Consider the following 15457-nt stretch of genomic DNA (forward strand, 5'->3'; position numbering starts at 1 on the left):
GCAACATTATTAGGTACTCCAACTCTACCTCTACATGACTTAACAAACACACAATTGCCAAGGCATGCCTCAATTAAACCTGATAAGGGTAAAGCACCACTTTACCAATCTCAACCAAAAAGTGGCAAGTCTCTCAATTTACGGATAATTCAGTTCATATCATGTATCAACCAATATTTTAAATTCTTTCGTAACCTTTAATTATGTTACTCCCAATCTTATTACGCAACTAAAGTGAATGATTTTACGCAATCATATCAATCACATGCAGATAATACTCCACAACTACAATTGGCTAATTCTATAAACAATTTCTGGAGAGGTAAAGATCTTTGAACTCTCTTTTTATAAAAATTAAGAATTACATATTGTATTTTTCTTTTAGCCTCTATTGTTTACACTTATCCGTCTAATAGATTATCAGTACGGGAAAAGTGTAAATGACTACTATATGGCACAAAACGCAAGGAAGCAACAAAAGCTAAGACTATCCCAAAAGAGAACTAATGAAAATCCTGGAGTTGGTGTTTCACATAACAATGTGACACAACAACGTCAACTGTATGCGAAATTAGCGAGACAAAAGAGGAAGCTTATCTTAAGTCAAGAAAGGATGGCTAGGAATTCTTCCATGTTGATGTCTACAACTCCATTGAGCACTATCACATTTGGTAATTATCATCGTTAATTTTTTAATAGGTAGTAAGAAACAAAAAATATTTTACTTATTAGGTACTATTTGTGTTTGTTAAGTATGTCAACAATGTTAGTGTCCTCTCATAATCTAACCCTTATTTGGTAATTGTTCAGCTAATTGTGGAGTTCAACTCTCCGGAAATCAGTTTCTACCCACTAGCAGCACTTCCGTGCAAACTACGAATCATAGGCAAAACATAATCGAAGAAAGGATGGCTAGGAATTCTTCCATGTTGATGTCTACAACTCCATTGAGCACCATCACATTTGGTAATTATCATCGTTAATTTGTTAATAGGTAGTAAGAAACAAAAAATATTTTACTTATTATGTACTATTTGTGTTTGTTAAGTATGTTAACAATGTTAGTGTTCTCTCATAATCTAACCCTTATTTGGTAATTGTTCAGCTAATTGTGGAGTTCAACTCTCCGGAAATCAGTTTCTACCCACTAGCAGCATTTCCGTGCAGACTATGAATCATAGGCAAAACATAATCGAAGAATTGGCAAGGGATCTTTCAACAGCCTATGATGTGTTTGAAGCTACCAACCATAGGTCAAATTCGGATGTTAACATTCCAGGTTAAATTCGTCTTCAATTTCAGTAAACTGCATTTTTTATTTTACGTGCACTTAGGTTTTTAAATTTGTCATTATCTATTTTCTTCATATCTTTTCTTCCGATTGACCTTCTTAATTAATAACAGAAGGGTAACATGATATCGGAGACCCTACTTACACCTGCACAAAATGTGGAGCTCAGATGTGGTATGATGAAAGAGATCGTATGGATACCAAGCCCATAGTCCCCTCTTTTACCATGTGTTGCAAAAATGGAATAGTTGAACTGCCCTTTATTAAAAAACCTCCTAAGTTGTTACATGATCTTCTAATGCGAAAACATCCCAAAAGTAAACATTTCATGGAAAACATACGTTCATACAATAATATGTTTTCCTTTACATCTATGGGTGGTAAAATTGACCATGCAGTCAACCGAGGTAGGGGTCCTTACACATTCAAAATAGGTGGGCAAAATACACATTTAATTGGAAGTTTATTACCTAATCATGACGGACCACCTAAATTCTGTCAACTTTATATCTACGACACGGAAGAGGAGTTGAGGCATAGGAAGAATGCAGGAAGGTGAGCCTTAAATTTATTTAATTTTTTTTAATCTTAATATTGTTTCTTATTCTTTAATTTATTTTTCAATTGTAATCGCAGTTCTACAAATCCAGGTCAATTTGATGATGGACTAATCGATGATTTAAAAAAAATGGTCGATCGTTACAATGTTTTGGCAAAATCATTTAGAATGGCAAGAGATAGACTTAACGAAGGTGCCGGTGGTGAGGTAAGGTTGAGGCTCATTAGCGGACGACAAACAGATGGGAGAACATATAATCTACCCACTGTGTCGGAGGTGGCTGCCCTCATTGTTGGAGATCTTGAGAACACGATTGATAGTCGGGACATTATTCTTGAGGAACGCAGCGGTAGACTACAACGTATATCAGAGCTACATGCTTCTTATTTAGCCCTGCAGTACCCTCTTCTTTTCCCACGTGGAGAAGATGGCCATAGGCTTGGTATCCCTCATAATCCACGTTCTTTAAGTAAATCAAGAAATAATCAGAGCTCTCGGGATAAGCTCACATTGAGGGAGTGGTTTGCTTTTCGCATCCAAGATCGATCGGCAGATAGGGAAGCTCCGACAATTTTGATGGGAGGTATAAGATTTGATGCCTAATTTATTATGTTGACAATTACCTTTCTTATGTTTTTTTTTCTCAGTCCAAAGTTAATACAAAGCTAAGTAAAATAGTTTCTTTTTTTTTTAGTTTGAACGTTTTTTTTTTAATGGCAGGTAAACTATTTCAACAAATCCTTGCTGATGGTTTGACAATGATAGAATCTCAACGGTTAAAGTATTTCCGTCTTAACCAACCAAAATTGCGATCGGAAAATTTCAAGAATCTCGCAAATGCTGCCGCTACAGGTCAAACTAACCCGTCCTCGGCTGGTGTTCGTTACATTGTACCGTCATCTTTTGTAGGTGGTAAAGGTTACATGAGGGAAACATATCAGGATACAATGACCATATGTAGGTGGTGTGGATATCCTGATTTGTTTATTACGTTCACATGCAATCCAAAATGGCCTGAAATAACTAGGTTTGTTCAAAAAAGAAATCTGCGGCCAGAGGATAGACCTGATATACTTACTCGACTATTTAGGTTGAAACTCGAAGAGCTAATGAGGGACTTAAAAGAACGACATCTTTTTGGACGGACAAGGGCAGGTGATGAACTATACGTTTTCATCGTATTTTTATTTTCCATTTCCAATTTTTTTTCCGAAGTTTTATTATTAACATCGACTATATAATATTACTTTGCTTGAAATTATCAGTTGTCTATACTATTGAGTTCCAAAAACGCGGCCTCCCTCATGCTCATATTTTGCTTTTTTTACACCGAGAGGACAAGTTTCCTGAAGCCGCTGACGTGGACCGCATTATAAGTGCTGAAATCCCAGATCCTGCGGAAAGCCCAACACTATATGAAGCAGTGAAAAATAGTATGATTCACGGTCCATGTGGGGATCTTAACCCAGATTGTCCATGCATGATTGACGGAAAATGCTCGAAAATTTTTCCAAAGAAGTTTAATGAAAGAACAACAATCGACGGTGATGGTTATCCTGTTTATAAGAGACGAGAAAACGGACCGACAATTGAGAAAGATGGAAAAACAATTCATAACGGATATGTTGTTCCTTACAATGCAGATTTGTTGTTGAAATATCGGGCTCACATTAATGTTGAATGGTGCAATCAGGCAAGATCAATCAAATACTTATTCAAGTACATTAATAAAGGATATGACCGTGTCATCGTTAGTGCAACTCGCAGCAACAATGGTTTAGTCAAATCCCTTCTTTTCTTATTTAACTCCTATTGTTCCATTCGTTTTTGTTTGAATGTTTTAATAACTTGTGTTTTTTTGGAATGTAGGTAGTCAGGACCCAAATCAGATTGATCAAATACAACAGTTTTATGACTGTCGTTACATTTCACCATGTGAAGCTGTGTGGAGGAGTTTTGCCTTTGACATTCACTACAGACACCGCCTGTTTTACTTACCGGATTACCATCTCCCCAATGAGCAAAATGTTATTTTCCATGATGATGACCCAATTGATGAAGTTGTCGAAAGATCTCACGGGATCCAGGACAAAATTCACTGCATGGTTGGAATATAACAAAAACCATTCCGATGGTAGAGATTTGACGTATTGTGAGTTCCCAAATAAATATGTCTGGAATAAAGACACAAAGGCCTGGACTAAAAGAAAAAAGGGCTTTACTCTCGGCCGAATATATCATATGTCTCCAAATGGTGGTGAGAGATTTTATTTGAGAACCCTACTGAACTTTGTTAAAGGACCAAAATCATATGAAGAGATTCGAACTGTAAATGAAATACCTCTCCCAACTTTCAAAGAAGTTTGCTATGCTTTAGGCTTACTTGGTGATGATAAAGAGTATATCGATGCCATTAAAGAAGCGAGTGAATGGGGATCTGGATATTACCTTAGGAATCTGTTTGCTACCCTTCTGTTGGCAAACAGCTTAGTCAAGCCAGAATTAGTGTGGGAGGAGACTTGGCCACTATTATCAGATGATATCCTATACCGTAGGAGAAGAGAACTACGTAATTTAGGTACTTTCTTAATTGTTTAAAACTCTTAAACTAATACCTTCATTATCGTTTTAATTTTTGCCTTTCCTTTTTACTGAACTTTAAATTTTCCATGTTTGCATTTCCATAGATCTCCAGCTGTCTGACGAGCAATTGAAAAATTACGCGTTATCTGAGATTGAAGCTTTGTTGCAAAGAAATGGTAGTTCATTGCGTAAATTTGACAACATGCCATTCCCAGATTCTGACATTCATGCTATGAATTCGAATAGGCTATTGGAAGATGAATTATCCTATGACAAGGAAGTTTTGAAGAAGGAACATGAAGTTCTCACTTCTTCCATGACTGATGAACAAAAAAGTGTTTATAGAAAAATAATGTGCTCTGTTCAAAGTGGTCAAGGTGGTGTATTTTTTGTTTATGGTTACGGTGGTACAGGTAAAACTTTTCTCTGGAGAACTTTGTGCGCTGCAATAAGGTGTAAAGGTGATATCGTTATCGCTGTTGCTTCAAGTGGCATTGCCGCTATCCTTCTTCCAGGTGGACGAACAGCCCATGCAAGACTTAGCATACCGATAAACGTAGACGAAAACTCCACCTGCCCTGGTATAAGACTAGGAACTGATTTGGCAGAGCTATTACTGAGGGCAAAGCTCATCATATGGGACGAGGCACCTATGGTTAATCGTTTTTGTATTGAAGCTCTTGATAGAAGTTTGAGAGATATCATGCGATTTTCATCAGAAGGAGATCCTGAGAAACCTTTTGGAGGGAAAGTAGTTGTGTTTGGCGGTGATTTTCGACAGATTTTGCCAGTTGTACCTAAAGGAAGCAGGCAATATATCGTTGGCGCCGCTATCAGTTCCTCTCCTTTGTGGAGATATTGCAAGGTTAGAAAGGTTTTTCTTTATTTTGTGTGTTCTTTTGTACGTTTTACTGTTTTAGAAGTCCTTATTTTAAATTTAGTAATGAAATTTAGAACCTTTAATTTTTTCTTCTTTGTTTGTTTTTTTAGGTTCTAAAGCTCACGAAAAATATGAGACTTCAAGTTGGAAGTTCAGAGTCAGACATCAATGAAATCAGACAATTTTCGGAGTGGATTCTCGAGGTTGGAGATGGACTAGCAGGTGGCCCAAATGATGGTGTAGCTAGCTTTCAGTTGCCCGAAGATATTCTTCTTCATCCTGGTCCAAATCCAATAGCTACCATTGTAGAGAGCACTTATCCATTGTAATACTACGGTTTTATGAGCCTCTGGGTACTCTATCGAGTAGGCCTTACTCTGTCGAGTAAGGGTGTTTTGTTTTTTTTAAAATAGTTTCTGACCTGTAGGGTACTCTATCGAGTAGCCTTAGGTACTCGATAGAGTAGCAGGGTACTCTATCGAGTAGCCTTAGGTACTCGATAGAGTAGCCGGCACTCGATCGAGTACCTCAGCTACTCGATCGAGTAGCCGGTTTACGGGGTGATGAATTGTCGGGTTTTGTTAATAGTGCGATTTGGTATATAATTACTTCCGTCACTTTCTTTAAACACTTTTATAAACCTAATTGCTTTCAAAAGAGAAAACAAACTACGTTCTTCGCATCAATCGCATTGTTGGCAAATCCCGGAGCTTGGAAGGTCGGATTTTATCTTTCTTTATACCTTTGTGATCCTTGCGTCGAGGGTAAGATCTACATACCAATTTTATAGTATTTCGTTAAGTTTCGTTAAACCCTAATTTTGGGATTGGGGGTTTTTTGTTATGTTTCTTGATTGGTAGCAATTGCATGATTATATGTTAGGAGGAGGATTCGTAGGAGAGGAATTTTGATACACTTTGTTGAGACCGTCGATTGTGTTCTTTATTCCGGTAGGGTTTCCCTACTCGGTATTACTTACATAATGTGTGGTGATTGTCTTGTAATTAGTGTGATTGATTGATTCGAGACGGTTGTGCTTATACATTGTTGATTGGTTCGGACGGTTGTTGATATTGTGATTGTGATTGTTTGTCTGTGGTTCTCGAGATGCGTTCTCGGCTGAGTGGAGTCACTTGCGGGAGTGGCTTCACGCCCTAGTTTCGCCCTTCGTGAAACCCGCCACGGAAGGGGATGTGCACATTAATGGGACAGGCTTATCGCTCGGTATGATGAGCGGGGCTTAGGTGGGAACGGCTGCGGTCCCCCATCGCGGGTCCGGTCCAAAGGGACGATCGGTGACGGAGATGGAGTGGAGTGCCCGATTGTGTATGATTGCTTGAGCCGTGTTGGTTGTTGTCTTGTTGATATATAACTTATGTAAATAGTATCGACCCGTTTAAATGTTTTAAAAACGTGGTGATCCATTCGGGGTGGAGAGCGGTTATTGAGCATGTATGATATGATGCGTGCGGGATAACGGGATGAGTCATCACGTTGCGATTAGAAGTCTTCCGCTATGTCGACGATGTCTAGTAGCTTGATAGTTTTATCGATGAGAGCGATTTGAGTACTCTTGTAATTCCTTTGACACTTTTGGTTTGAGATATGTAATCACTTAAATTATATTTACTATTTAAATATGTTTCTTTATTGTCTTATGATTATCATTGCCTCGGGTAACCGAGATGGTAACATCCTTATACCTGGGTGGTCCTGGTAAGGCACTTGGAGTATGGGGGTGTTACAAAATGGTATCGAGCGATGATCCCGAAACTCGTAACCAATGAACCCAATAAACATAGGGAGTCAAATAAAATGAACCCGGGGTAAAAGTTGTAGGAGCTAATGCAAAGACTTGGGAGACGTCCTAAAGTCGCGAACTCGCCCTACAATTTTGAACCGGTCACTGTGGGATATGAGTCGGAATCGCTATGTGTTTACCTTGTGTAGTGTGTACCTGTGTAGTGAAGTGTGGCATGAATCAGTGGATGTATGTATGTTGAGAATGGGGAATGTGTAGAAAAGATGGTGATGATGTGATTTCGTAAGTTATTGATTGAAAGCATGATAGTTGTTTTACGATATGGCATTATAGAAATACGGAAAGGAAATTTGTTTGATTGGAGTTATACATAGAGTTATGTATACATATATGTTGTTGGTAGTGTTGTACGAGTTTATATAGCTGAAAGTTTGAGTAAGAGCATGAATAATTGGTGGAAAAGATGATAATTGTTGCATGATAATATGATATTTTTTTTATAACGCATGTTGTATGATGGAAGAAATTTTATAAGGTTGTTATGCTAGTAACAGGTGAATATGATACTTGATGTCATATAATTGTGATTTTGTTTACGTAAAGTTATATAATAAAAACATGTGGTTAATATGTGATTGGTAAGTTGAATGATATATGTGCATCGAGTTATTTGTTGCTTGGCTTTTGAAGTTAGTAACATGTGGTTAGAGATACTGGTTTTATGAGCATCGAGTTGTTTTTGTTTACCATGTTGTCGTTTAAGTTGTTGGGAAGTAAAATCAAGTAGTTGTGTTTTCGATTATAGGGAGGTTGTCTTTAAACTGTTATAACTTGAGATGCATAAATTATTTTAATGTGATTCCAATTGGAGGTGATAGCTTGTCCTTTTACGATTCTAACGATAGGTCACACACCCAAAACGACCAAGAAATGAGTGAGTTATGACTGTTTTACGAAAACTGGACAGTGCTGAGAAATGTGTAGGTACTCGATCGAGTAGCCTTGGTACTCGATCGAGTAGGTGGGGACTCGATCGAGTACGTTAGTTACTCGATCGAGTAGCCCTGGTAATTTGTTTTACGTGCTTCTGATCTTCACCTACTCGATCGAGTAAGTCACTTACTCGATCGAGTGTCCTGTACTCGATCTAGTGACCCCTGTTTTGGGTCATGCTTATCTTTTGAATTCGTTGCATATTATGTTTGATTCAAAGTTGTTACTTTGCTTCTTTATGCATTGTTTTACATGTACGTTGGTCTTGACGCGTAAGTTACCCAATCTTGTGGTGTAGTGAGTGGCACTTGTGGTGAGTATGAGTTCGGTGGGAGGACATGAGTTATACGTGGTTGTGATAGATAGTGGAAAAAGAAAAGGAAGATCGTTATGGCTTAATTGAGACATAGAGCATGTTTTCTAAGATGAAATGAGATGAGTGATATGATTGTGTGTTGAGTAACGTAAAAGTAAGTGAATGTGGGCAAGGGATGATGTGAGTTTATGGAACGTGAGAATGAAAAGATTGAAATGAGGGACGCAAATGGTGGCATCTTGAGATGTGTAAAGAATCATGGAGGGGGATGGTTAGGAGTCGTGTGGGTTAAGAATATACATAGTGAAAGTTCGTTTTAAAAGGGTGAGAAGAGTAGTATATAGTGAACTTTGTGGAGACATGTCGCGAGGTGGATTTGTAGACAGTGAATGAGTTTGGGAAATTTGGTTTATTAAGAGATGAATCTACTGTGTGATTTCTTTGGGCAATTAGCGGTATGAAAGGAATTTTGATTTCTAGAGATGTAATTGTTGAACAGTAAACGTTGATTCTATGGATGGATTAGTGGCAAGGGTGATTGATGACATAATAAGAGAATATTTGTGATAAGAAAGAGTGAGATGATATCGATATGAAATAATTAGATGTGAGTTTTGGAGCAGTGAGAAAGTAACCGGAACACTAAAGAGTTAGGTAGAAGTGATAAGGAGTTGAATGGTTAATTGATTTTGTCGAGTGTACAAGAAAACAATGAGGGGAGTAAAACTAGGAAAATGTTGATCGGAGTTATGTGACATAAAAGTAAGGAATCGTCGAGATGTATGATACTATCAAGAGTAAGTAAGTTAGTGATTATACAGAAATTTCAGGACAACATGATTAATCATGAGTTTCGAGGAATTAAGGGAGTAAGAAGTTGGTGGAGAATTTGCACGATAATAGATAATTGGTGGAGAGTTAGATGAAAATACGAGTAACATAGTACTGGGAATGATGTTGATGTAATTTTGTTGGTGAATTTGATGATAGTTATTTGGAATGTTAACCGAAGATAGGAAAGAAATCGTGATGTTTAGAGATGAGTGAAAGAGGTTTGATGTCCGGACAGTGGTGGTGTTATGGTTTGTGACTAATGGTTAAGAGTGATGGTATATTAGAAAGGTAGCAATTCAAAAGAGGTTGAATTGGTAGGGACCTGATTGTTGTGTATAATTGTGAGAAGGTATAAGATGTGGTTAGATGAGGCGGATGCTAATAGTAGAATAGTAATGGTATGATTATACTTGGCAAGAAGTGATGGTTGTGCGAATAGGGAAAATGTTGTGAGGGGCATATGAGTTAAGCTCGGGCGGCAGGTAACCTATGTTGAGTGGTAACTTACGTGATCAGGACTGACCAGTTGGATGTGATTACGGGTCTATGATGTGTATAAATGTTTGTGTGAGGTTTTGACCTCACAAGAAGTGGTATAGTGTGATTATTATAAAGTCATATTTGAATGTTCTGTAATGCATGTGGGGTATGCTAATCTAATTGAATGGTATTCAAAAAGGTAATAATTCGAGTGATCTGGCGTGACTGGTTATGCTTGTATGTATTCATGATACATGTTAATCTGTGATATGGTAAGGGGATGATATTCATGAGGTTATCTGTTTAATTCATACAATATGTTGCGATGTGATTTAGTAAAGTCGATTTGAATAAGTTTTTCTTGTCTGAGAAGTTATTTTGAGTCAGTGTTTGTGGGAATTGTATGTAGCTGTGATGTCTATCGATGTGGTTGTGGTGCCTCGGGTGGTGATCCGGGCACGGTATTTAGTATTGTGATGCGGGTATTTTCGCACTGTGGTGTGGCTGGTGGTGGCGGTGTTGCGATGCCGTCACCGGTTGTGGTGGAGTAGGCGGGATGATTATGATTCGAGTTTCGAAAGTTCATACCAGTCATATATAGATTGTTGTTTTGTTTGATGTTGCTTCCTGTGAGTTTCAGTTTGTACAGATAGACAGTTGTTTTGTTTATTGATGTTTCTTACCAGTTAAGTTTTGGTATGAGGGTAGAGTATGATATGAAAGAGAGTTGTATATGTTTTCCTTGTTGTCATGGTATAGTGACATTCTGTTGATGGGACACAGTTGTCGGAAGTTGTTCTGATTTTTTGATCTTATTTTAAGATGAGGCTTTAGACATAATCATGGTAAGTGATTGGTGGAACATGAGTTGTCTTGATCCGGGCGCCGCAGTGGTTCATAATCGAGATTTTGGGACAAAGTGAGTGTAGGGTGTGGGGAATTAGTGTCATGTTAAGTTTTGTATGAGTTTTGCGGTAATAAAGAAAAGAACTTGAGGATCTAGTGTGAGTGTACGTAACGAGTGTAGATCGTGAGTTATGCTTTTGGGAGATAGGTGCCTTACATAGAGAGGTATGTTGTTTTGCAGTAAGAATGGAGAGTTAGTATGGTGATTTTGCCACGAGTTTTATGGTATAGATTAGGTGGTGTGCCGTATGAGTTGAGGTATGAAAAATGCTTAAGTAAGAAAGCCTTGGATATGTGCATGGCGAGTGTTTAGGTTATAGGTGATTATCTTTGACATGCGGTGGTGATGAGAAAATGAAAAGATATATCTAAGATTTAGTATTAGTGAGTTACGAGGACGTAACATTTATCTTAAGAGGAGTAGGATGCGATAAAAGAGATTTTGATGGTTGTACATATGGTAGTATAATTGGAAGTAGAGTGTTGGTGTAGCATAAGGTATGGATTTGTATATATTGTGGTTGATGTTGTTAAAAGGCCATGGTCGTGCTTGTAGTAGCGTGATGTTTAGGAGTGTGAGAATATTTCACTAGTGTTGACAGTTGAATGATGAGGTTATGAGTGTGAGTAAACTTCGAGGACGAAGTTCCTTTTAAGGGTGGTAGAATGTAACATTCCGTTTAATTTCTATGAGTGTCTTGATATTGGATTTGGTAGTGGATGATATATTATGGAGCTAGCAGCATTAGTGGATGGTAGTTGGTAGTGTATGAAGTTAGTGTTGGGAGAGTTTATGATGTAGTTGATACGACATCGTGAGCGATATGTGGAGGTAGGAATAGTTGGTGGAGTTTGTGTTAAGAGTTCATGGTTTCATGTTTTATAAGTTGGGGTGTTGTTTTAAGTTCTTAGTAGCTTTGTTGCGTCTTAACCGAGTTAGTATGTTTGTTTTTATGTATGGGTTGAACTTCGGGGACGAAGTTCGTTTTAAGGAGGGAAGACTGTAATACTACGGTTTTATGAGCCTCTGGGTACTCTATCGAGTAGGCCTTACTCTGTCGAGTAAGGGTGTTTTGTTTTTTTAAAATAATTTCGACTGTAGGGTACTCTATCGAGTAGCCTTAGGTACTCGATAGAGTAGCGGGGTACTCAATCGAGTAGCCTTAGGTACTGATAGAGTAGCGGACTCGATCGAGTACCTCAGATACTCGATCGAGTAGCCGGTTTACGGGGTGATGAATTGTCGGGTTTTGTTAATAGTGCGATTTGGTATATAATTACTTCCGTCACTTTCTTTAAACACTTTTATAAACCTAATTGCTTTCAAAAGAGAAAACAAACTACGTTCTTCGCATCAATCGCATTGTTGGCAAATCCCGGAGCTTGGAAGGTCGGATTTTATCTTTCTTTATACCTTTGTGATCCTTGCGTCGAGGGTAAGATCTACATACTAATTTTATAGTATTTCGTTAAGTTTCGTTAAACCCTAATTTTGGGATTGAGGGTTTTTTGTTATGTTTCTTGATTGGTAGCAATTGCATGATTATATGTTAGGAGGAGGATTCGTAGGAGAGGAATTTTGATACAAATTTGTTGAGACCGTCTGATTGTGTTCTTTGTTCCGGTAGGGTTTCCTACTCGATTACTTACATAATGTGTGGTGATTGTCTTTGTAATTAGTGTGATTGATTGATTCAGACGGTTGTGCTTATACATTGTTGATTGGTTCAGACGGTTGTTGATATTGTGATTGTGATTGTTTGTCTGTGGTTCTCGAGATGCGTTCTCGGCTGAGTGGAGTCACTTGCGGGAGTGGCTTCACGCCCTAGTTTCGCCCTTCGTGAAACCCGCCACGGAAGGGGATGTGCACATTAATGGGACAGGCTTATCGCTCGGTATGATGAGCGGGCTTAGGTGGGAACGGCTGCGGTCCCCCACGGCGGGTCGGTCCAAAGTGGACGATCGGTGACGGAGATGGAGTGGAGTGCCCGATTGTGTATGATTGCTTGAGTTTGTGTTGGTTGTTGATCTTGTTGATATATAACTTATGTAAATAGTATCGACCCCGCTTTTAAATGTTTTAAAATCGCTGGTGATCCATTCGGGGTGGTGAGCGATTATTGAGCGGTATGATATGATGCGTACGGGATAACCGGGATGAGTCATCACGTTGCGCTTAGAAGTCTTCCGCCGTGTCGACGATGTCTAGTAGCTTGATAGTTTTATCAGTAGACGATTTGAGTACTCTGTAATTCCTTTGACAGTTTTGGTTTGAGATATGTAATCACTTAAATTATATTTACTATTTAAATATGTTTCTTTATTGTCTTATGATTATCATTGCCTCGGGTAACCGAGATGGTAACATCCTTATACCTGGGTGGTCCTGGTAAGGCACTTGGAGTATGGGGGTGTTACATCCATCTTTAAAAGAACACTTAGGTGACCCTCAATACTTCAAGGAAAGGGCTGTCCTTGCTCCTACTCACGATATCGTGGAGTTGGTAAACGAGTTTGTATTGGATCAAATTGATATGGAAGAGAAAGAATACCTAAGCTCAGATGAAATAAGTAAAGAAGAGACAAACGGTGGGGTTCGGGAACTCTGTTCCACTGAGTTTCTAAACACTATTAGATGCTCTGGTCTCCCAAATCACAACCTAAAGCTTAAAGTTGGTGCTATAGTCATGCTTCTTAGAAACATTGACCAAGCAAATGGTTTGTGCAATGGCACCCGACTAGAGGTAACTCATTTAGGAAAACGAGTTATAGGTGCAACTGTTATTTCTGGAAGTCATATTGGCAGTAAAGTGTATATTCCCCGCATCACCTTGACCCCTTCAGACACCACTAGATTCCCAATTAAGTTTGAAAGAAGACAATTTCCTTTGGCAGTTTGCTTTGCAATGACTATTAACAAGAGCCAAGGGCAATCTCTATCCCGTGTTGGTCTTTATCTTCCTAGACCGTCTTTACCCATGGACAACAGTTACGTTGCTCTCTCGCGGGTTACAAGTAAGAAAGGTCTGAAAGTCCTTATTTTAGATGAAGACAAAGGCATGACTTCTACAACAACTAATGTTGTTTACAAGGAGATTTTCGAGAAATTATGAGATTGTCCGAGACTATCCTAATATCAGATTTTACTCTATTGTAGATTGTATTTGAATTTCTTCTAATTGCTTAATGTTTGACGTTTGTTATCTTTTACTCTTTTCAAAATGGCTATCCTTTTTGAAAATTAAGTTGGTGCTGCATGTGAACTCTCTACAAAACTTTTACATTTCATGAGAATTAAGAAAATAAACATTTTTAAACGAATGCAAGAACCTATGTATTTTTAACATTTTTAAATTAATGCACTATTTAATTGTCAATTTATATCATGAACAATTAACGAATTCTAAACATAAAGTTAAAATTTTACGAGGCTAATTTTTAAGAAACTAAACATTTTTAAGTTCATGCAAGATTAAGATTTAAGAAATTTTCGTCCTAGAAGTTGATGCAAGATTAACATTTAAGAAAATTCTAAACATCTGTAACTAACGTATAATTAATAATATGAAAAAAAAACTATTGATATTTTGACAAATAACAATATAAATTTCCAACAACAAAATTCTAAACAGAACAATTGAATTACGGGTATTCCCCCTATTCACATAACACAGAGACTTGACATTTTAACAGACAACCTTGAAACAACTATAATTTGATCAGCTAAACAGAACAATTGAATATATAACTAATGGCAAAGAGAGGCACATACCATAAGTTCCAAAGATATAGACCGCTGTCTATATCGGTTCAGGTAGGACTCTCTCAAGTTGATTAGCATTAGCTATACAATCGGTTTTCACAGATCTGGACTAACCACTATTTTCTTCCCTCATTAAGTGCATCAAATGGTAACATGCAATCATAAAAAACGTGTAAATCACAAATTGCCATTATAACAGTAATTAGAAAAAGGAAAAAAAATCGAAAAAATTGACTTAATGATCACCTTTTCATTGCATGTACCCAATCTTCATTTTTTCGAACCAATCGCCGGAAAAATCTCCTTCATCTTCAATTTTTTGCTACGAATCTACCAATTTTCGCAATTTTGATCTGAAAATTGCTTCTCATTAATTGAAAATTGTCTTTGAAATGTAAATCTGAAAAGAAGGACGACGAAATGAGGAGAGAAGAAGGGAAATGGAAGAACGAAATGGCTGAAATGGAGATGAAATGGCTGAAATGTGGATGAAATATTGAAATGCGTTATTGGGTGAGGGAGATATGAGGGGAGAGGTAGAAGATAAGGCTTGATTGGTTTTTGTTTTGTTTTTTTTTTTTTTTTTTTTTTTTTTTTTAATGTAAATTTAAATTAACTATACCTACTTTACGCAACAATTTGGTCTACTCGGTTTTCAGTCTTTTCATTTTGTGAAAATTTCAGTTTTATTAATTTTACTTACGTCAATAATTTTTCATATCCTAAATATTTCAGTTCTAACTTATATAATGTTCTTACTTAAATCTTCGTTAAACGTTTCATATTTACTATAGAATTACGGGTATTCCCCCTATTCACATTTTCATTTTTTTAACTTATTCTTTATTGTCAACAATATTTTAAAATGCCCTTATATATATTTATCGATTTTTATTTTTATTTATAAAAATCTGTACATTTTCATAAAATTACATAATCGATTATCTAAGTTATTATAATATAACGTCTCCTTTAAAAAAAAAGTATACAACACCGTGAATTTTCACGGGTGTTACACTAGTAGAGAGTTATAGAGAGAATATGGAGACCAGAAAAAGTATAGCTTTATTCATAGGAAAAGGTATATATA

The 15457-nt window shown here is 37.3% G+C and overlaps 3 protein-coding genes across 3 annotated transcripts in view; all 3 read left to right on the plus strand.

Moving 5' to 3' along the window:
- The window catches only part of LOC141605971 (uncharacterized), a 168395-nt gene that overhangs the window by 1816 nt on the left and 151122 nt on the right, over positions 1-15457 (plus strand). The window contains exons 4-12 of the mRNA XM_074424925.1: positions 2-322; positions 417-671; positions 811-966; positions 1106-1279; positions 1405-1846; positions 1928-2433; positions 2571-3005; positions 3116-3394; positions 12159-12713. Of these exons, the coding sequence (XP_074281026.1) occupies positions 1461-1846; positions 1928-2433; positions 2571-3005; positions 3116-3394; positions 12159-12187 (1635 nt within the window). The 5' untranslated portion in view covers positions 2-322; positions 417-671; positions 811-966; positions 1106-1279; positions 1405-1460 and the 3' untranslated portion in view covers positions 12188-12713. The remainder of the gene's footprint in view (position 1; positions 323-416; positions 672-810; positions 967-1105; positions 1280-1404; positions 1847-1927; positions 2434-2570; positions 3006-3115; positions 3395-12158; positions 12714-15457) is intronic.
- LOC141606935 (uncharacterized) lies at positions 3524-5642 on the plus strand. The gene is made up of 4 exons (XM_074426319.1): positions 3524-3625; positions 3720-4428; positions 4538-5307; positions 5424-5642. Exons 1-4 carry the CDS (start codon positions 3524-3526, stop codon positions 5640-5642), a joined length of 1800 nt encoding a protein of 599 aa, XP_074282420.1.
- LOC141608253 (uncharacterized) lies at positions 13010-13717 on the plus strand. The gene has a single exon (XM_074427616.1). The coding sequence runs from the start codon at positions 13010-13012 to the stop codon at positions 13715-13717; it is 708 nt and encodes a 235-aa protein (XP_074283717.1).

Source organism: Silene latifolia, chromosome 10, assembly GCF_048544455.1.
Source record: "Silene latifolia isolate original U9 population chromosome 10, ASM4854445v1, whole genome shotgun sequence".
Taxonomy (NCBI): domain Eukaryota; kingdom Viridiplantae; phylum Streptophyta; class Magnoliopsida; order Caryophyllales; family Caryophyllaceae; genus Silene; species Silene latifolia.